General features: G+C 37.7%; 1 protein-coding gene across 1 annotated transcript in view; it reads left to right on the top strand.

Annotated features, from left to right (window-relative positions):
* The first annotated feature begins 6,100 nt into the window (after positions 1 to 6,100).
* LOC107734503 (potassium voltage-gated channel subfamily D member 1) overlaps positions 6,101 to 23,117 on the top strand; it is a 78,921-nt gene continuing 61,904 nt past the window's right edge. The window contains exon 1 of the mRNA XM_016546474.1: positions 6,101 to 7,789. Within this exon, the coding sequence (XP_016401960.1) occupies positions 6,675 to 7,789 (1,115 nt within the window). The 5' untranslated portion in view covers positions 6,101 to 6,674. The remainder of the gene's footprint in view (positions 7,790 to 23,117) is intronic.

The following is a 23,117-nucleotide window of genomic DNA, read 5'->3' on the forward strand; positions in this document are numbered from 1 at the left end:
ATATATATATGTGTGTGTGTGTGTGTGTGTGTGTGTGTATGTATGCTAATTTATGTATAGATATATAAATATATATTTACATTTGATATATATTCACATAGATTCTGAAAGCTTCCATATGTCATTATGGAAACTGTGGTTATTATGGTAAATTTTTTGCTGTTAATATATAATAATGCTCTGTGCTTTAGCAAAGCTTCCTGTGACAAGCAAACAGTGCTTGTGTAAAGAGCCGGCCCTTGAATGAAGAGTCCCTCCAGGGAGGTAAAAATGTGACATGCAAGCGAAAGTTTATGTGTCCCCCTGCTCCCAGAGTCCTCAGTGCTTCCCATCGCTCATTCACAGCACACGATAACAGTCCCTGTAATAACATCAGCAGCAGGCCTGGTGCTTTTTATCTGCATAAAAGTGTGGACTACACACATCCATCAATTAGATTGTTTTGGAGGGCAGAGAGAATCTCTCCAGCGGCATTTGCAGCAAAGATTAAACTTTTATTCAAGATGCACATTCATTGTATTTGTGCCTAAATTTATACTGCCGGTCAAACTCAGATTTGTATCTCTGTTTCAGTGCACAGATCATCATTACTAATTCTATTTACATAATATTATATAGTTCTAGCTGTGTGTTTATAGTTATTTTTGTTCAAAGTCATATAATGCAACAGCTTCCTAATGTCACATCTGATGATACAGAAGAAATGCAAGTGAGTTTAACAGTAACCAAGCAGGCATTTAATGACTTATGACTTATAAGAGTTTTAAGTTGAAAGCAAATGACATTTATGCATAAGTTTACTGCTTTTAACCACTTTATCACATTTATTCTTTTAGTCTTTATATAAATAATTGTAATAAATAAATAAATAACAAAAACATATAAGACATTGTATCATAATATAAAAAAACTGTGGAAATATTATAAATGTTTGTCTTACTGACCCATCTAAGATATGTTATATATATTTATATGCTATAAATATATTAGATATTTTGATGAGTCATAAGTTAAAAATAGGTTTACTCCTTTCAACCGCTCAATCACATGCCATTTTATTGTCACATTTTTATTCATTTAGTCTTTATATAAATGTAACATATATAACATTATCATAAAAATCACACACACAAAAATTATGTAAATGTTTTTCTCATTGACTTATCTAAAATATGTCTTATATATTTCTAGGCTATAAATACATTAAATATTTTTGAGTCATACATTGAAAACAATTGACATTTATAAGTTTACTGCTTTTAATCGCTGTATCACATGCCATTTTATACGGTCACATTTTTATTCTTTTAGTCTTTATATAAATAGTTGTAATAAATAAGACCATATACAAGATTGTATCATAACTTTCATAGATTTAGTTTGAATCCTTCTGAAGGCATAGAAAATATCAGTTAATGTGAGAATATTTCGCTGGCTATTTATCAAAGTGGAAAATGATTTTTGCTGTGGGATTCTGGGTAATATACAAGCAGCACCAGTTCAGAATGACATATATATATACAGTATATATATATGTATCAAGTATGACTGTACCTTGTTTTAAAACACATTCCACTAACCAACACACTTCACTGGCATTCTTTAGGCTGTGTTTTATACTGGTGCTTCTTCTTGTCTCTGTTACTAATATTTATCTTGGCGACGGTGAGGACAGTCTGACTTTATAGGGTGAGTGTTGAATGTGTATTAGTGCTTGACTTCTGCAGTTGTCGCATAAATGGATCCAGTGTTGTGTTGGTTGTCTTCCCAGAGCACTAGTAGATTTAGAAGGCTGTGCTGTGAATTTTAAGCGTGCTGTCAAATGCTATCTCGACCACATTCCCGATCCCACATTCAGGGCTTTTAACTGGTAAGTTGGCAGACTTTGTACCCTTTCTGAGTTGCGAGCTTTCACATTTAATTTCTCAATAGTGTCTGCACTGATGCTCTGACCGCCACACAAATATATTATGGACAGTAAACTGGATTTGAGAAATGGAGCAGAGTATTTGCTTCCCAAAGTGCAATTTAGCTCGACCTTATAACCTTACACGTGTAATATGTCGAACTTGTGCACATCCATTAGTGATATGGATGATGTTGTAGTAGGTATCACATAGTGTGGTGTGTGCACATGGTGCGTGTTTCACCTGTATTATTTTTTATTCAAAATATAAATTGAAATGTACTTTATTCTCTCCAGAGGATGTTGCCAACATATAAACAAGTGTAATAAATAATATGACGGAATAAATCATTGTATCACAATTAAAAATAAAATAAAATCTAATCATATAAATGTTATATTGTCATACAGACCCATCCAAATATATATATATATATATATATATATATTTCACTGTTATGTATTCATATTGTTTTAGACTGTGTTATTATACCTTATTATTTAGCATTTTGCAACAATGTCTTGTAGTGATCTTGCAGTGATTATGCACTGAAACATTGTAGGAAGTCACTGGTTATACAAATCATAATGTTTATGCATATTTTTTTTAGGGGTGAATTTTAGAAGGTTGCAAAAGGTCATCACTGTTATAATTAAATATATAATTGCATATGCTTTGACTTTGTAGGTTTAGACTTTCTTGAGGAACTTTACCAGCTACAGTAGGAGGCTGAAATTGATGTTTTCAACTGGGTATGAATAATACGGTATGAAAATGCACATTTACAACAAAGTAGCACCACACCTCTATAAAAGCTTTCCCTGTTCATTTCAGAGCAGCCCTCGTATAAATGTTCTTATCACTCTGCTATGATACATTTTAGAGTGTGAGCTGCTGTTATATGTCGTTTTTAAGCCATAGTTATTGAAAAATGGGTGTTACTTAATTGCTTTAAAAAGTAGTTTGCTTTGCAGCGGGTCTCAGAGAGATATATAAACATAACTGTATACTCAGTCATATTTATAGGTTTGATTTCAGTTGCATTCAGGTACATTTAGAGCACATTTTTAGCATCTTACAGTATTTTGGCCTCCATTGTGGAGTGAAGTATTGCGGTAAAGTGCAGAGACCTGCAGGAAAGCTTTTTCCCCATCTTCTTCAATCATTCATAGAAAGACTCCAGAAGTATGACGCAACGGCTCTCACTGTAATTCCAGCCTCTCCAACAATAATTAATGTCTCTGTGTGTGGAGCAAGTAATTTAGTGTTGTGTTTTTGTTGTTTCTTTTATAAAGAAGGAAATAACCTCATTGCATAAAAGTCTTGTGGATTGAACTGATATATTTGAATCTGTGGAACATGTAAGAAGAAATTCTGAAGTAAGTTGCAGCCTGTCAAGCTAGTCAAAAAGGACCAAACGTGCATTTGTGCATTTAGGTTGAATATATATATTACATTTGAGATATATTTTCAATGAATAAAGACATAAATGTTGTTCTTATTTTCCCACAGAGCAATCAAATGAGTTCAAATGACTTGAACTTCAGTGAGTCCTTTTTTTGAACTTAGATAAGCATTTCTACCTGAAATGTTCTACCGGTAAGACAGAACGTCATACTGGTTTGGGATGACATGATGGTGAATATTTGATTAAACGTGCATTTGTGCATTTAGTTTGAATATATATATTACATTTGAGATATATTTTCAGCAAATCAAATGAGTTCAAATGACTTGAACTTCAGTGAGTCCTTTTTTTGAACTTAGATAAGCTTTTCTACCTGAAATGTTCTACCGGTAAGACAGAACGTCATACTGGTTTGGGATGACATGATGGTGAATATTTGATGACAGAGTTTCATTTTTGGGTGAACTATTTGTCCAACAAACTTTGAGAATCTGTCACCGTGACTGTAAACACAGTGAAATTGGGTAATTAGACTTAGAAAAATTTACAAAGCAAGCCCAATTAATATAAAATTGTCATTCATTAACATGACAGCGTGTTGAAGGCAGTAATACAGTGCAGTGAACGCATGAGCAGTCTGTTTCCTTTAGTTACTGCAAACTTTTGACCGTTTCAGAGACGTCCCATGAGACTGACAAGAAGGGGAAACTTGAGGAATTGGAAATTAAAATCTACTCGTCAAAATACAAACAACCCTGATGTCCTGTTCATTTTCTTTTCTTTTCTTTTTCACCTTTCTTCTGGGTTTCGACCTCATTGCTTTCATAACACAGAGGATCTTTGTAAAATCAGTGAATTATTGATGTTTTTGTACTGATCTGCTCTTGTACTCCATGCACTACTGCTCTTCTGTTCTCGATGTGTCCCTACATGAAGCAAAATTTCATCAGTTAGTCTGTAAAAATCTCATTCTGATGAGGCACAATGTGCAACTAAATATCTAAATTAAAATAAATTACAGCATATTTTGCAGTTATTTGTTACTCTTAATAAGACCGCATGCAACTAGATGCACAATAACACTAACACAGCTTTGTTCTCTTTATTTTTAAACTAACCTCTTGCATTGTTGACCTGTTTTGCTCCCAGGATTCCTTTGAAGACTCCAGCTGTAACACATCCATTGATTTGAGCATCCAGGAATCAATTCCGCCATCATCTTGGCTTACTTCACTCTATTCCAGTGTGCTGGAGTTCCTCTTATGTGAGACTGCCTGTTTTTTCCAACCTGTATATCGAAATTGCAATATTTCCACAGAATCAATCGTTACGCCCTGGAAACACCTTTAGTTCAATCCTCATAACAGATGCTATCACTGGGAATTACAGTAGCAACTGTTCCTTTGCTCAAGTAGGCTTTGCAGGCGGCCAAGAGAGTGTTTCATTTTAAAGTAAGGCTTGATCGAAAGGATTGACATGCCAACAGAGTCTATAAATGTATCATGGAGGTGATGTATGTAATTTTTGTGCCACTAGTGGCTACAAATGGAATTGCACATCCCATCAATCTGTCCCTAACGTGACACTTCGCTGAGAAATTTAATGCCTGCTCTATAATTGAAACCAGACAATGTTTACGTGCATGTGTGTACAGTATGCTATTAAATGGTTAATTCCACAGGGTAAACAGATATAAATATTAATACCAATGTAAATCCCTCTATTTTAGGTGGAGCACAACAAGCCATTGGAGACCCCAGTCACATGTGTGTTGCATCCGCAAGACAGGAATGGAAAGTGCAGTTGTTATAAATGCTACATGAATGAGTGTCAGGCTGCTGAATTCAGCCTTTGTCCTCATGAATAATACAGTATGTAGACTAAAGAACAGTTTGTGAATGTAAACTAGTGGTTGTCCGATATGGGTTTTCAATGGATTATGCCGATACTGATATCTAGAGATCAAGATGGCTGATGGCTGATTATATACTACCAACGAAAGGTTTGGAAACAACTACTCATTCGTTAATATTAATATTTCCACATAAAAATGCCCCTGAAGTTTTAAGATTGTTTTAACGGGATTTTTTCAGGTCTAAAAATAATACTTTAAAAACTAGGTTACCTCATATATACAGTTTTTCCAAGATTGTGGGAACCCTGTTGCAGAGTGATTTAAGATCTTGATTTTTAGTTATGTTAGCTATTTTTTGAATTATTTTCATTCATCTTGAGGCCACTTTGATGTTTATTGAGGCCCCCTAGTGAGCCCAGGCCTCATGGTTGAGAACCACTGTTTTATTGTGCTCAAAAGATGAAACATAAATTCAGTCAAGTGTGTCTTTTGACTGATAATCTACTGTATATAACACAATTTTATGATACCAAACAAGACATACACAATGTTGCGGAAATGAAATCCGACAATGTTTATTACATTATACTATTTTATATATGTAAAATGTAATGGCACATGTTTTCTGTGTAGTGCAAAGTGTGAATGACTTTAGCGTGCGAGAGCTCTCATAAACAGACTGTGAAGCTTGTTTATTTTAACAGTCTCTGACGTAAAACAAGCTGGTGAAAGTAGCTACTGTATCCCATGTTGCTTTCAGATGTCATCTAAGGATTTGTTGTGTTGTTTCATGACAGGTGGATGAAGGTGGACTCCATACATGGAGTCCAGGTAGCTGTGGTCTCCATTTGAAAATCTTCTCAGCCTCTTGTGAGATTGAGTAGCCACTTGAAGCGTGAAGAAAGGAAAGAAAAATAAAGGCAAGAGTCTTGAAATTGCAAAAAAAAGGAGGGAGAAGGCCTTCAAACGAAAGAATGGACGCAGTAGAGGAGAAATAGTCTTCTTGCTAACTTCAGAAAAGCCTAATCACAGACTAATAAAAATTTGAAACGGCACAGCACAGCAACAAATCAGTATTCTCCGGCAGAGCCTGCAAGAAATGGCCAAGAGGGTTAACCCTTTAAATGGCTGAACTGATTCTTTGAACAGCCACATTCTGCAAACAAAAGACCTGAGCTGATGAATTTTAATGGGTCATTTCAGAATCCTTTTTGATATATGGAGATCCTGAGATTCAAATGGCTTTGACACTTTGACAGCCCCACGTTTTTGTAGCAGATAATGAAAACATTTGCCTACTTCAATTTACCTCACAGGATTCCTTCCTAGTGTATTAAATGTGCAGACAAACCGAGGAACTAGTCTGAGATCCTCAGCTCGGATGATTAGGTTGGAAAGACTCTTTCTGGTCCAAAAAGGTTCAGAAAAGCTTCTCAGGACTGACCGGCATTCCCCCCCACTGGTGTATTTGATTCGTTAACAACGTTTAGCCACCAAATTAAACATGGCTGCTGGAGTGGCAACATGGCTACCGTTTGCCAGGGCAGCGGCCGTTGGCTGGCTTCCTCTGGCCAAGAAAATCATGCCCAAACCGCCTGTAGACAAAAAAAGCCGCAACGACGAGATCCTGTTCGTAAACGTGAGCGGGCTCCGCTTCCAGACATGGAAAAACACGCTGGACCGCTATCCTGACACTCTGCTGGGCAGCTCGGAAAAGGAGTTTTTCTACAACGAGGACACTCAGGAGTATTTCTTCGACAGGGACCCGGAGATGTTTCGGCACATTTTGAACTTCTACCGCACTGGCAAGCTTCACTACCCGAGGCAGGAGTGCATTCAGGCCTTCGACGAGGAGCTGGCGTTTTACGGCATCGTGCCGGACATTATCGGCGACTGCTGCATGGAAGAGTACAGGGATCGCAAGAAAGAGAACCAGGAACGTTTGGCCGAGGACACGGAGGCCGAGATGGCGACGGACACCCCTTTGCCACCACACAGCACACATCGGGAACGTTTGTGGCGAGCCTTTGAAAACCCCCACACGAGCACCATGGCTCTCGTTTTCTACTATGTCACAGGTTTCTTCATTGCCGTCTCGGTTATAGCAAACGTGGTGGAAACTGTCCCCTGCCGACCCCTCAAAGGCAGCAAGAAAGACTTGCCATGCGGCGAGAAGTACTCGCTGGCGTTTTTCTGCATGGACACGGCCTGCGTCCTCATCTTCACATTCGAATACCTCATGAGGCTTTTCGCCGCGCCCAGCCGCTGCAAGTTCATGCGCTCGGTCATGAGTGTAATAGACGTCGTTGCCATCATGCCCTACTACATCGGCCTGGTCATGCCTGAGAACGAGGACGTGAGCGGCGCGTTCGTCACGCTGAGGGTGTTCCGCGTCTTCCGGATCTTCAAGTTCTCGCGTCACTCTCAGGGCCTGCGAATTCTGGGTTATACTCTGAAGAGCTGTGCTTCCGAGTTGGGTTTCCTCCTGTTTTCCCTCACCATGGCCATCATCATATTTGCCACCGTCATGTTCTACGCCGAGAAAGGCACCAAGGGAACCAACTTCACCAGCATCCCAGCCTCCTTCTGGTACACCATAGTCACCATGACAACACTTGGGTAAGTCCATTCCCTTTTTATCTGCAGCTCGTGGTCATAGACTGTATAAAAACATGGACGTAGTGTCCGAGCGGCCAGTCGATGAATTGCAGTTTTAATCACTTCCGTGTTGGTTTCACGAGAGAGACCGGAAGGTTGCCACTTGCTCGTGATGTTTTGAATATGCGACAGATTGGTCTTCTCTATGCAGAGAGGTTTTCTACGACTGTCATTTGTTTGGACTGCAGTGAAACAGGTTCCATGGTAGTATTTAAAAAGCTAAGGAAGGAGTAGAAAGGTCCATTAAGAACTTTCTGGAAAATTCCCATGTGATCCAAACCACTTAGTGCTTCATTGCTCATTTATGATGCTGACAGTGTGCTTATATATAAGTTCAAACGAAACTTTTGCAGTGAAGAATGAACAGGGTTATGTCTTAAAGTTATAGCAATTTTTTTTAAGATTGATTAAATCGAACATTGATTTGCTTACCAGCATTCAGGTTTAGTATTGCAGCAGTTTTTTTTTTATTAAGGTGTCTTGTCTCACCAAAAGCCTTATTATTATTTTATATTTTAAGCAAAATGTTATATATATATATATAATATTATTATGATTAATTCTAATTAGCAAATAAATAAAACAAATAATTAATATTTATTTCTATTTATAATTATTTCTATTATTTTTATGTATAAAATAACAATAATGGTTCTTGAAACAGGGTGAGTTGTTTTCTTCTCGCTTCCATTTAGGTAAGACCTACCTGCCTATATGTTAAAAAATGCTAATTTTCAAGGTTAGTGAAACTTAAATCACCCCTGGCTACAAAACCAGTATACGTACCTTTGAGTCCTCCAGTTATGTCATGAAACTTCTCTTACAGTTCTCTGTAGTGAGTCATTTGCTCATAAACTGAGCTGTGAATGAGTTATGTGCTGCCTGTTTCTACACAATAGTATTCAGCCACATCTCTGGCCATTGGTTTGCTGTCAGGCTTTAGGGAAGCAGTCCAGTTTTCTCTTGTTCACTGATACAGTTTAATCCCTCAGAGTGATGGATGAAGAGTGGAACGCTGTATCACTGCGGTCCAGAGCAGAGGATGAGGAGGATACATGAAGCATAGTCGTTTTATGTATATGTGTGTGTGTTTCTCCAACTTTTTCCTGAAGCGTTTGGTTGTTTTGCAAAATATCTCAATATGGTTTCTTTTTTTCCATGTTGTTGTTGGGTAGAAAACACCCACACAGATGCAATGAGAATAATTCAGATGTTGCACAGTATTGTGATGCAGATTATAGCACATGTAGGCTGTGTTCCCAATGTCATAATATCATACCATACTACTATTTTTTCAGTATGTTGTAAGTATACTGCACAAAGAATGCCAGTTTTCTGTATGCATGGAACACCTGAATGAGCTCGAACATTTGGCAAAAAGCGCAGTATATACCCATAGCAAACAGTGAAATACCATATCCCACAATGCAATGCACTCGATTTGACCTTCCATTTCAAGTGTTACGAATAAACTGACAGCAATATCTATTCATTTGATTTGTTTTCAAACAGATTTCTCTGAACACTAATGCCATTGGTTGAGCCAATGAGGATAGAGCGAAACAATCTGGTTCAGGAAGTAAAATCTCCATTAATTTGGTTATCTATCTATCTATCTATCTATCTATAATGACTGAAATCAATCAAAATAATTGTATATGTAATTTGCAGTTATTTATTTTCTTAATTTGAAATTTTGGCTTCAAATCAAAGTTTGTAATGTTACGAGTCACTCCTTTGGTTTGATTAATGACTTTTTATTCTTTATTAAAGAGTTTTTCAAAATCCCTGTGGAGAAAGTGTAATGGAAAACCAAAGTTGCTAAAAAAGTTGTTAGTCACAGTTGCACTTTGTATCATAGTGACTTGGGGGTTGTGCCCCAAACTCATATTTGTAATGTGTATTGTTGCATACTGCATATGGTTTCACATACTATTTTTAGTTGCAGCCAGTATACGTTGATGTACAGCATTGTTGTGTTTGTATTTGCTGCAACCGCATTTCTGTTGCTCTTGGGTAGGGGGCGAATGATGATGGTCTGTAACAATAGTGGACAGGTTTAGCTATCACATTCACATTAGTGTTAACTGACAGTCTTCCCGTGCAAATGTAGGAAAGAGCACCATATCACTCAGAATATCTGAGTTTATCGTGCAAAGGTCAGGAGCTGCGTATTAACACTCCCAAGCAATACATCATCCTGCTTACACATGATCATCGCACACACATGTATATTACCCGCTATCAGGTTTCAGCAGTTTTTCATCAAATGACATGCGCACTCCATACATGAATCTTTCTGCACAGATGTTGATCATAGGAAGATGGTGATAACCGTATCTGAGCAGAGTTGTTGCTATCTAGAAGTCTACATATTTTATGTAAAATTGTGTACATATTGAACTGTGTCTATAATATGATCACTTCCACCTGTTATAGAAAGCTAAATATATAATCTGCATTATATTATTAGATTTGCCCACTTCATGAAGAGCAGCTCCCAAACAGATGGTTCTCATTAACGTTAGAGGTTCAGACGTTTGATCTATTATGGTTTCAATCTATTTATATATATGCAGTGATGCAGGCTATTACATCTTGAAGCCATCTATAATGTGCTTATTAGTAGTAATCTAGTAGTAGTTGCTATTGCACATAGTTAGAGCTGATTTGAACAAAGTATTTAACCTTTGTCACACATCTTTCATGTGTGATGGTTTAAATTGTGTGGTTTGTTGAAGTATGGTGTATTGAAGCTAAGTGATTCAATTTTATGATATTCCCCCTGGCGAATGATAATATAGGTGAAAACGTCCTGTAGATCTCTTAGTAGTTTTGTTTAGGCAAGTGCCACTCACTAGTTTAGATGTACAGCAGGGGTGTCCAAACTGGGTCCTGGAGGGCCGGTGTCCTGCAGAGTTTAGCTCCAACTTGACTCTACACACCTGCCTGGAGGTTTCTAGTAACCTTGATTAGCGGCTTCATGTGTGTTTAATGGGGTTGGAGCTAAACTTTGCAGGACAGTGGCCCTCCAGGAGCAGGATTGGGCACCCCTGATGTACATGGATCATGGATGCATTTAAACTGATTGACGTTAAAGGTGCAGTAAGCAATTTTTGAGAAATGCTGTTGATATTTTAAATAGCTCAAATAATAGCTTGAAATAGCTTTATAGCTCCAACCCCAAATTCACAAACATGCTATGCAACACAGGTACATCCCCCATCATGAGTTTTGCTTGAGGATTTTTTTCTTCGTAAAAGTAATTTTTTTTAACATTTCAATTGCATTTCTTTGTTAAACTAACAAAACAAACAAACAAAAGAATTATATTAATTATTTTTCACCATCATGTTGTTCTAAAACCTGTTTGATTTTGTCAAATCACTGTAGCCGGCATGTTTGAATATGTAGAATTGCAAATGAGATTTGAGAGCGAATAGTGATGTAAAGCAAGTTTGTGTCTGGAGAATAAGTCTGTGACGCCATCCAGCAACTTTAAAACCTAATCAGGCATTTCACCCTCAAACTAATTACTTTTACATAGACCCGGCTATGTGACCATTCTATAGTCTCCAAAGAAAATCAAATCTGGAAGCAGTCATGTTGGAACAGCATAAGTAATGTTCAAACTCAGTACTTTCTGTTTGCATTTATATGTTAATATGAAAAACAGAGGGACAAGAAGTATGGCATTATAAACCCTATAATCATATTTTCCAAATATAATTATGCACTTCTGTGGTTTGGAAATCCCGGGCAATGAAAAGGCAAATAACTTCAGCGTGCATGTTAATGAATGTCTGAATTGAATAAATGAATATATTTGTGGGTGTTCCTGAAGGTGCAGCACAGAGATCACCTGATGCATTAATGTTTTATTCTGGGTTAGGTTGACTGGCCTTGTTCCCTCTGGAGATAGCTGGATAAACGCTCAACTTTAGCCTTACTGTGCAGAAAGAAATGCATGTGTGCAGATCAAAGGAGCGAGCAAAGACTCTTTAGAGACTTTCAGTGAGTGCAAGATTCGATTGGTCAGTCTGTGGCGGCAGCCGAGTGGAATTCACATTACCAGGACTTAATATCCAACTTTACGCTTCCTCTCCTTTGACCTTGACAGGGCAGCGTTTGAAGCAGGAGCTGCTGAATTAAGATGTCTGCTTTGTTCCATTTGGATACTGTGTTAAATATTTGATGCACCCTCTAAGTTATTATTTAATACAACCTGGGAGAAAGCAGGATACAGCAGCACAGTGTAAGAAATTACAGAAACTGCTCGTAACGAGGTGATCTTGGCAGAAGCAGTTGACTGAATGCTTTGAGTTTGTAAAAATATGCAGAAAATAAGAAGAAATTTAATTTGATCGCCAACAGAATGCAGAATTGAAATTTGAATTTGATAAAAATTTGGGAAGTAGAATTAAAATGAATTTAAATTCAAAGAAATTAATAAAACTGTTGAGACAAATTAATTGAATGTTATACCTACGTCATCCACTGGAATGCCACTCTCTCGAGAACACATGTACAACAGTTAGCGGAAGTGAAATGAAGTGAAGTGACATATGGTGATCCATACACGGAATTTGTGCTCTGCATTTAACCCATCCAAGTACAAGCACACAGTAGTGAACACACACCTGGAGCAGTGGCCAGCCATATTGCTGTGGCGCCCGGGGAGCAGTTGGGGGTTCGGTGTCTTGTTCAAGGGTCTCACCTCAGTCGTGGTATTGAGGGTGGAAGATAGCGCTGGTTATTCACTCCCCCCAACTACAATCCCTGCCAGACCTGAGACTCGAACCCACAACCTTCGGGTTACAAGTCCGACTCTCTAACCATTAGGCCACAACTGCTCAACGCGCTGCAAATGGAAAAAAAAAAGAACACATGCAAATAGAAAAAACACCTGCAAAATTAAGTAAACATCTTCATAAATTTGACAACACACGTGCTGCAAATGCTCACAACACAACCAAATAAAGAAACGCACTGCAAAAACAGAAACTCGCTGCAAATATTCACAACACAAACAAATAAAGAAATGCGCTGCAAAAACAGAAATGCGCTGCAAATGCTCACAACACAACCAAATAAAGAAACGCGCTGCAAATACAGAAACGCGCTGCAAATACTCACAACAAACAAATAAATAAACGCGCTGCAAAAACAGAAACGCGCTGCAAATACTCACAACAAACAAATAAAGAAACGCGCTGCAAATACAGAAACGTGCTGCAAATACTCACAACAAACAAATAAATAAACGCTCTGCAAAAACAGAAACGCGCTGCAAATGCTCACAACACAAACAAAGAAACGCGCTGCAAAAACAGAAATGCGCTGCAAATGCTCACAACACAACCAAATAAAGAAACGCACTGCTAATAGGCACAGACCACATTGGAAACGTTTAAGGGAACCGCAAAGTGACGAACATGGCTGGGACATATTTATCAGTGTTTGCTCTGAAAGGTGAGATTTTTATTTATTTTAACATCCTGATCATACGATTCCTTTGTTTCTTCTTTTTTTGTTGTTGAAATTATTAGCCTAAATAAGCTGACGAAATACACAACTACTGTAACTGTGAAAGCATGTAAGCTGGCTAACTTACTTTACAACTTCCCTTATAAAAATTAACCATATGGTTTTACTATTAAAATTAATTCATTAATAAATAAATTTATTATGTAAAAAATAAATAAAAACAAAAAATGGTTACTATAGTTAAACCATGGTAACCACAAATTAACCATGGATTTACTACACTAACTATAGTTTAACCATGGTATTTGTACATCTGTGGTTATACAAATGGTAATAAATACAAACATTTTTTTTCGTTTTGTTGGGGTAATTTTGGCATTGTTGGGGTCCTCCTGTTGTGGTCTGTACTTGCGTTTCTGTGTTTGTTTGTGTTGTGAGTATTTGCAGTGTGTTTCTTTATTTGTTTGTGTTGTGAGCATTTGCAGTGCGTTTCTTTATTTGGTTGTGTTGTGAGCATTTGCAGTGCGTTTCTTTATTTGGTTGTGTTGTGAGCATTTGCGGCATGTTTCTGTTTTTGCAGCACGTTTCTTTATTTGGTTGTGTTGTGAGCATTTGCAGCGCGTTTCTTTTTTTGTTTGTGTTGTGAGTATTTGCAGCGCATTTATTTGTTTGTGTTGTGAGCATTTGCAGCGCGTTTCTTTATTTGTTTGTGTTGTGAGCATTTGCAGCGTGTTTTTGTATTTGATTGTGTTGCGAGTATTTGCAGCACATGTGCTGTCAAACTGATGAAGATGTTTTCTTAATTTGCTGGTGCTTTTTCTATTTGCATGTGTTTTCTGAAGTTGCAGCGCGTTGAGCTCTCTCGGCCACCATACCTTTCAGTCTATTTGCCTTTCATTTTAAGGAAAGTGGAGTGTAGACAAAATAGGAAAATAGGGTGAGAGAAGGTGAATGGGACTGGGACATGACCCAGGTCAAACTTAAACCTGGGTCCCTGTGGGCGAGCAGCTCTTATGTCCTAACATGTGCACAGTGCACTGCACTGCAGCGCTGACACTAACAGTTATATTTTTTGCACAGAATATATAGTACATTTAAACATTCTTACCGTGCGTTCACACCACCATAAAAATTCGCTCTGGCCGCCCTGCCAACAACGCTGTAGAAAGATTCGTGGACACTCTGACGCTCTGACGTAGATCAAATGCTTGTCTTGTATTTAAAGGAGCCGCAAAGGAAACAAGCATGTTGATCTTGTGCAGACTGACCACAAGTAGGGTATAGGTTAACCTCATGAAATATTTTAAATGTGAAAGTAAGAAATTGATCGATGGAAAGAACTTAACAATTATAGTTACATGTTTGCTAACAAAATAAACCAATAAAAACCATTTGTGTGGTGTTTTTTGTGTTCATGGTTAAGTGCTAGCCTAATTTCAACATGCAGTTTACAGGAGATGTTTACTAGCCTTGGTCTTTAATTAAAATTAACATTAATTTGTGCAGCCTACATTACAAACTGTCCTGTTTGAAGTGTAGCCTAAATGTAATTGGTCAAATGAATTGCATTCCCGCTGAAAAACAAGCGTTCTAGCATGAAAATGCTTGGGAACTAATGTGGTCGGAACCAAAGTTTACAGGACTGCGTTCTCTGGAATCCTCTCAAGCGGAGGACTTCTACACTCCGATTGGTTGCCGCCGAACCGCGTCATAGCTCATTACCATAAAGTTGACCTGACTTCAACTCTCCTCGACGCCCACACCGTCCAAGACGCGCCTCGCCGCTGTTCGCCGCCGGCTCACATTGAAAATGAATGACTTCCGGCCACTTTGACGCTCTCGCCTGTGGCGGTGTGAACGCACGGTTATAGCTTTCAAAGTGCACATTAGGGAAGATATAGAATTGCATGTTTTTTCAATCAAATATAGGAAATAAAATCTGTGTAATCCAAAACAATATTTACAGATTAATTCGTTTTCAAATGAGTTTCAGTCACTGTACCATGGTACAACCACAGTGCGTTTGTTAAATGTTCTTTGCTTGTTTAATCATTTATCATTAACAGATGTGATGGGCTGTTCAAAATCTTTCCAGTTGGGGAGTAGCGTTAATCTGTTCCTTTACAAGAGGACTAAACTTGTTGTCCCAGGGTGTCAGCATCCCTCTCTAGAGTCCACACTCACCATCTGCTGTTGGCTTATGTAAGTGTCTTGTGGGAAAAGCGTCGTCCTTGAACAATGCAAGACCCAAGAGACCTCACAGCAGCCTCGCTAAGCGCTAATATCTGTGACAGAAACCACTCAACTTACCACTTCATTGAAGCTGTCAGGCTGCGTGATGGGATTGGGCCTCTTTTTTTATTTTTTTTCTCCTCAGACTGATGACCTGTCAGAATTATGTATTAGTGATGTAATGTGGTTCTGGTCTTGGTTCAGTTCACATAATTTATCTCGTGCTGGATGCAGCAGGAACCACATGCTTTTTTTGGCGTGTAAAGGTCGGCCGTGATTGGCTGGGGGATTTGACGGTGGCATAAGAGATCATGCCGGCTGAGAACAGATTGAATTCAGGTGTGGATATGGTGCAGTTCAATGAAGGATTTATGATTTCTATTCGTTTTCACATGATGGGACAGATGTCTTTTATGAGTGAGTCATGAACATACTATACCCTAGCAACCATCCAGAACACCTTAGATACCACATAGCAACAAACTAAAAACTCCCAGAACAGCTTAGCTAAAATAACTAAACATAACTAAAAACATCCAGAACACCTTAGCAACCGCATAAAAAAAAACCCAAAAACCCCATCAAGAACAGCTTAGCAACCTCATAACAACACACAGTCACACCATTCCAGCATTGTAGCAGTTTTGCTTGAGGAATCACTATTCACATTTACTTCAGAAAAGTCTATTTTTGCACTTCGTTAAAAACTTAAAGACCCCCTGTGGCAAATATCAAGTTTTTGAAGGTGTTTACATGTCTATCTGGTGTTTTTAATATGCTTAAAGACAAACAATATGCAAATTCATCTGTCAACACCATTGCCGAGTATTTTCTCCTTAAAACTGCACTTTCCAAAGACGGTCTCAAAAAAACGTGGTTTGAAATCGCCCGTTTTCTGTTTGTAACCAATCACATCAACATACAGGGCGGGGCTTTTCATATCTGGTCAAAGGTTTCTATTTACAACGTGTTTTTGTAGCGTTGAGTACTATAGTACTATAGTCAATCACAGACATGTCTGTTGATTTTTTTTGAACGCAATGGACAATCAGAGGCATCAAAAGTCAGTGTCTAGGCAATTCAAAGAATTATTTCTAAACACATTGTAAATGTTAGAAATATATTGCTGAAAACACGTTACAAAGACTGTGAACTATGTAATATTGAGTTGTGGAGTTATAACGTTAAACAGTTTTTCACACTACATTAACACTATAATAACTAGAGTGCATTAACATCAGTGTTTTGCCCGCTCAGTCGCGAATTACTGTCATTACTGTTACTACAGCCTACAGTTTGCTTGCTAGCTATACGTTTGTCACTTAATGCATATTACCAAACATGTACCATTACATGGCTGTGTAAATCCAATTAAGCTTCTAGAGGGAGCATCCATTCAGGTTGTATCAGTATTTGACAGTTGAGAGAGATGGCAGCTTTCCTGTGAGTGGGCGTGGTTTCAATGGCAACAGCGAGAGCGGACACACCCTTAGCATTTGAGAGCAGAGAATAATGCTTATTTTTTCCAAGATTTTGATAACTTATTTTATTTACTTTTTTCTGTGGTGCGACAAACTAAGAACACATATTTAATATTGCTTTACACAGACTTTTAAGTTAGTCAGAATCCACTCACCACTCAAATTGTTACAGTTTTGCTCAGTGCTGAGTTCTGCATGCTCGCTGATCCTCTCATTATAACAAAGAAGGTGGAGGCACGATGTAAATACGATATTCATTGTGCAGTGTAGAGCTTCATTGATTATAACAGAATGAGAAGGCGATGACCTAAGACAAGCGACAGCTTTTCAGTGATTATAAAGGGAGCGCTCTTTGCACACTTTTTAGGCTATAATCCATTCAAAATTTGAATAGATTCACTCACAGACTCATTCTCGAAACTGTAGGGATGTAACGATTAACCACGAGCAGCGATAACCATTAACAGCGATAACCATTAATCTGAGATTGCCACTACCATTGTGTAGCGTTTACTACAGCGCTTACTTCTGCTAATTGAGTGAAAGTGGAGCAGGTTTAATGCTACATTCCATTTGTACTCAGAAGTTGGAAATTCTGAGTTCTCGGTAGGAACTTTTAACTGGAACGCCCTCCCAAGTCAGAGTTCCGACTCGGAATCTCAGAGGAATCACAATACTCCAACTTCAGAATCCAATATGACTGCTCAATGCATCAACAGAAGAGAAACAGTAGTAATATATTGTTTATTAAGTTTGTCTGTCTCTCAATAAACTCAGTGCACACAGTACTATCCAACCTGTATTTGTGGGCATGATACTATGGCGTTATCTGTGCAAAATACCGCTTTTTATGTTCTATTTTTTTTCCATCTCCTTAGCTTTTGTTTATGCTTAAAGATTTGAATATTTAATTAATAAATACGGAACATCAAGACATATCACATCAGATTTGATGTCAGTGATGCCAAACTGCACTGATTTTCACATGTTGTGCATTGAATATACGGAAATGCAAATGAGATTTGAGAGGATCAGTGGAAGGGAAGATTTGAAGCAAATAATGACTTTTTGGTTCCTTCCTCACACACATATGGCCTCAGAAGGCTTGTAATATAGCGCAAGCCTTGTATGAACTACTTTTAAGGTAATTTAATGTTGCTTTTTTGTCTGTTTTGACAGTATTCTTCCGCATTTACTTTTGTGTTTTGCAGAAAAAAGAAAGGGTTTGGATCGATGTGAGGATGAGTAAATGATGACAGAATTTTCATTTTTGGCTGAACTCTACCTTTAACTTAATTCCTCCAGAGATAAGTCTGTTGACCTTTTTCCTGATAGCTGTGTGTTTTTGACATTCTGTGTTTTATAATTTAGAGGGATGTCACATACTGATGGATGTTTAAGTAAATTTATTCTGCCACTTAATCAAAGCAAATCAACGTCCTCCCTGCAAATGAATTTGAACTCTTCTAATCTGGAATAAAACCAATATTATCAGCTGTCTGTGGTCTTCCCGTCTGTAATTATGGTCTGCCTGTCAGGTGTCTCAGGCTGTCTGACTCGTAGAGATTGCTCTTAAAAGCACAAGCAGTGTCTCAGATGTTCTGCCAATTTCACCACACTTCCAGGTACTGCTGAATAAGTGATCAAGGTTAGATACTGTCAGCTTTTAATGGCACAGTCTTTGTGTGATGTGTGTGGTTTCTGGGTAAAACTGTATGGCTGCAGTTCTCAAAAATGTGTAAATATAATACAGTTTGTATATTTGCAAAAGCACAATTGAGTAAGTCACCAAGTCCATCTGTTTTCCAGGCACTCATCTTGACATATTTTTTGCCATTTCTTGTGTCATTTTATGCTATTTGTCTGTGATTCATAGACTCTATAATTTATTTTTGTTTAATTTATATTTAAAATGTTCTTCTTTACACACACACACACACACACACTTCAGACTAATCAGATTTTGATTTAGACACTCCACAGAAGTGAAGAATTTTTTTTCTGCCTGTCTGAACAAAGCTTAAAGGACTTGTATTGAACCCTGTAGTTCACACTCATGCCGGCTTCCTGACAGCTCTCAGGGTCCAGACAATAACAGGCAATTCATAATCTTACAGGGAAAAGAGATCACACCTGGATTGGCTGCAGATAAAGGGATTTGTTGAGGTCTAGAGAGTCATATGGTGCCATATGATGGATTAGAGTGAAAATGCCTCTCAGGTGTATCCCATGGTGATTATTCGTCATTTCATTCAGATGTTTAAAATGATAAACAACTTTACAGCATAAGGAATAATGATTCAGTGAAATTTCAGAGGTCTGATTTTACCTTTGCCTATGAGGTTGCAGGTTATCACATACATGAGAACAGAAAATTAAATGTCAAAAGGTCACGTGTAAATATTGTATTGTGCGGAGACAGCAGAGGTGATGACACAAATGCAAATATCCTTGGCGGTAAGGTGCTGAGCGTGTATTATCCTTGTAGTTTAGTAAATCTTAGGATAAGGGTCAGTGGTCAGGAAGAGGGAGATATTTTAAATCCATTTGACAGTAATAATAATAGCGGGCCCAGGACAGAGCCATCAGACACTCCCATAAGAACTAGCTTTGTGTCGCAATACTGGGATTGAACGAAAGCTCAAATAGAGGTTCCCATTGCCTTTCTCATGTTTTATGAAGGACAAGGGATGATGGAGAACTTTCTGAGTCATAGATTTATAGCTAACACATCATTCAGAAGGTCAACTCACGGTCAGGAAATCCAACTCTTTGAAGTTACAAGATGATTATATTTTTTCCCATGCATGTAATTCTCATCAGACACATCTATGAATGTGAAGGTTGGTTATGGTTACAGTGACCCAGATTAATCATCACAAGTATATAAACCATTCAAACTGTCATACCGAGAGGCATTGCTTAATCAAAGTGTTCGTAAGTAACGATAGCTCTTTACAAAATTTGTCTCTGTGGTGCGGTTGCAAAAATGCTCCCTCCTATTCTCCAGCGCTCCTGACATGATTTGGCCAACTTACACCTCCCTCCTATCCAAAAATAATCGTAGCTGCTCAGTCAGGTGGCCCCTGGCTGTGGTCCTTCTGTGTGCATGAGCCTGACCCATTTACCGCCTTTGTGGAGAAAAATGACAAAGCTGACATCATTTCCTCTCTTGCTTGTGCCTCTCGGCGAGGTCCACACCTTTCCCACAGGAGCTTGAGGGAAAGGGAAGACTGCGGCACTAGACTGAAGTGCAGGCATTATGAAAGCAGCTTGTACAGAATACTGTTGCTTTGATAGCAGTTTGCATGTGCATCATACAGTAGAGTCTGTTGTCATGTTTGATTCTTAATGAGCCGCTTGCCTTCCAGGCAGGTCTTAATGTGTCATTGTACTGACAGATATTAATTAATAATTACAAACGTTCACCTTACAGGGTCATATGATGAATAATCAAATTTATCTTAATTATTTTGAGTTAAAGTAAATATGATAAAAAAAAATGAATACCCATGACCCATTTAAAATAAAAACAGGAATTGTTACTCACTGTATGCTTATGATCAGCGATGATCACAAGATATTGAGAGCCATAAAGTTCCTATGTATAAGATTCTAATTAGAATGTAGATATTTATGAATGAGATTGTTTTTTTATGATTTGTTGGTGAGGTCAGGATTCCATAGATCTTCAGACTGTAAGTGTTCGTCAGGTCATGTCTTTGAATCACTGAGCATATTTGCATGAAGGAAAGTTCTTACGCTCAAATGTGCTGGAAGGGAATCAATCGTCCTTGGACCGTGCTGCACACAAACCTGTGGGACCCTGAAAGTACAAATCCATTTACGCGCTGAGAGCTGCATGTGCGCTGTGTGAAGGTGTGTATCCGCTGTGTATAGGTTTGAAAATGTGGTGTGACAGTTTCCCGACCATGAGGCTCAAGTGAGAGCACTTGACAGAATATATGACGGATAATTGTCTCACTGAGAGATGCAGATGACTTCCTGTGTTTTTCTGTAGAAAATTGTTTTCGTCACACATCATGAATTATCAGGACACGAGCGAATCACTCTATTCTAAATCAGACTTAGAAATAGAAATGTAATGCAAACTAAGATTTTAAACTCTTAAAGGGATAGGGCCTAGTTCACCCCAAAAAAATTAATTCTGTTTTATCACTCTCCTTTTGTGTTCCTCGGAAGAAAGTAAGTCATACAGGTTTGGAATGACATGAGGGTAAATTTTGTGTGAACTATCCCTTTAATTTGTCATCACTTTGCTGAAAATCCTATACGTTTCATGGTTAAAGGTGTTCAATCCCTGAGAGCAAGAAATGACCCATGAATTATCACTATGTGTCCTTGAGGAAGGCACTTAACCTCAGGTTACTCCAGGGGGATTGTCCTTTTTATAGGGGGATGTTAAATTCATTTGAGGTCAAGAGCTGGATTGGAGAAAAAAAAAATCACTTTATGTGGGCCAATTCTTTAGGACTAAAAAATTACAGTTTGGAAGACATTTCAAGACCCTGGTTGTCTGGTAACATTCTATTCTATTCTATTCTATTCTATTCTATTCCAGTCCAGTCCAGTCCAGTCCAGTCTAGTTTGTTAGCAAACCCAGTGTTCATCTGCCACTCCCATTTCTGTTCCAACTTTTTCTCTCATTATTAACTAGTTAGCGCTTATACACAGAGTCATTCATTTTCTCTCTGATAGTTAATCACATTAATCATCTAGAGAACTGTTCATTGTTCATTGTGCTTTTGATTTATAGCCCACTAAACATGTCCGGTTCTGGAGGGAAAATCAGAGCTCAATGTCACCTGTAAGAGAGGCACCTTTATATTGACTTTAATATGGTTTGTAATGTACATTCGGGCATTTCAATAACATGTAATGTCAGAAAACAGTATAATTTTGTAAGAAGTCAAAAGATATTTCAGATTTTTTTTACTTTATACAATACAGGACTAGTTGTCCCATGGGCTGTTTCTCAGGAAGGTTTTGACTCAAAATATGCACAAAACCTTTTTAAGAATTTTTATTTTTATTTTTTATAAAGAATATGTTCGGGCAAATGTTAAATGATATTTTAATAAATTTCACATTGTTTCATTAATCGCTTTCACTGTATTAAATAAACGAAAAAGAAAGAAAAAAAAAAAACTTAAAGAATGAAATTGTTTTAATTGATTTGATGGGTTAAAGTAATGGAAAAACATGTTGACTTCACTTATTGATCATATTTTTACAGTTTTGTTTTTATAATTATTTTATTGTTTAATTTTGCTGAAAACTTTACAACAGCATGTTTAATGACAAATTACCCCATTGGGTGAAGAAAGAAATCGGTGTATTAAATGAACTGTAATCTAACTGTAAATTGAACCGAAATTGCTTTTTGTAGCTATTTTTTGTGCATACAAAAAACAAACAAAAAAAGACATTGAAAAATAACCCCACCCTGAGAAATATTCACTAGAGGAAAAAGTGTGACAACCAGACCTGGTCTCCTCTATATCATAACACCAACAGCCTTAATTTTGCAAATAAAGTTAGTAGTGTTGACCTGATTATGCAACAATGTGTTATGAATTAAATATACCTTGAGAAATGTATATATTTGCTATATTTAGGTCTCATGAGCAACAGGGTATTAGAAAAGAGACAGAGTGCTTCTACATGTTCACTTCATGTTCACTTTAAAACGGGGTGCACTTTATCATTTTATCCCAAGAGCTCTCATTGTGTTCCAGAAAGAGCAGACATCATGACTTTTTCCATGTTTGCATAGCAACACGGATTATCTGAGTTTAAACTGTTCATTTTCAGAAGTCTATCATGCTAAAAATGCTTAAAGGGGTCATATGATGCTGCTAAAAAGAACATTATTTTGTGTATTTGGTGTAATGAAATGTGTTTATGCGGTTTAAAGTAAAAAAAACACATTATTTTCCACATACTGTACATTATTGTTTCTCCTCTATGCCCCGCCTTCTGAAACGCGTCGATTTTTACAAAACTAATCGGTCTGAAAAGCGAGGTGTGCTCTGATTAGCCAGCTATCCAGTGCGTTGTGATTGACC

The sequence above is a fragment of the Sinocyclocheilus rhinocerous genome, unplaced genomic scaffold (genome assembly GCF_001515625.1).
Source record: "Sinocyclocheilus rhinocerous isolate Xijiao unplaced genomic scaffold, SAMN03320098_v1.1 scaffold99, whole genome shotgun sequence".
In the NCBI taxonomy this organism is placed as follows: domain Eukaryota; kingdom Metazoa; phylum Chordata; class Actinopteri; order Cypriniformes; family Cyprinidae; genus Sinocyclocheilus; species Sinocyclocheilus rhinocerous.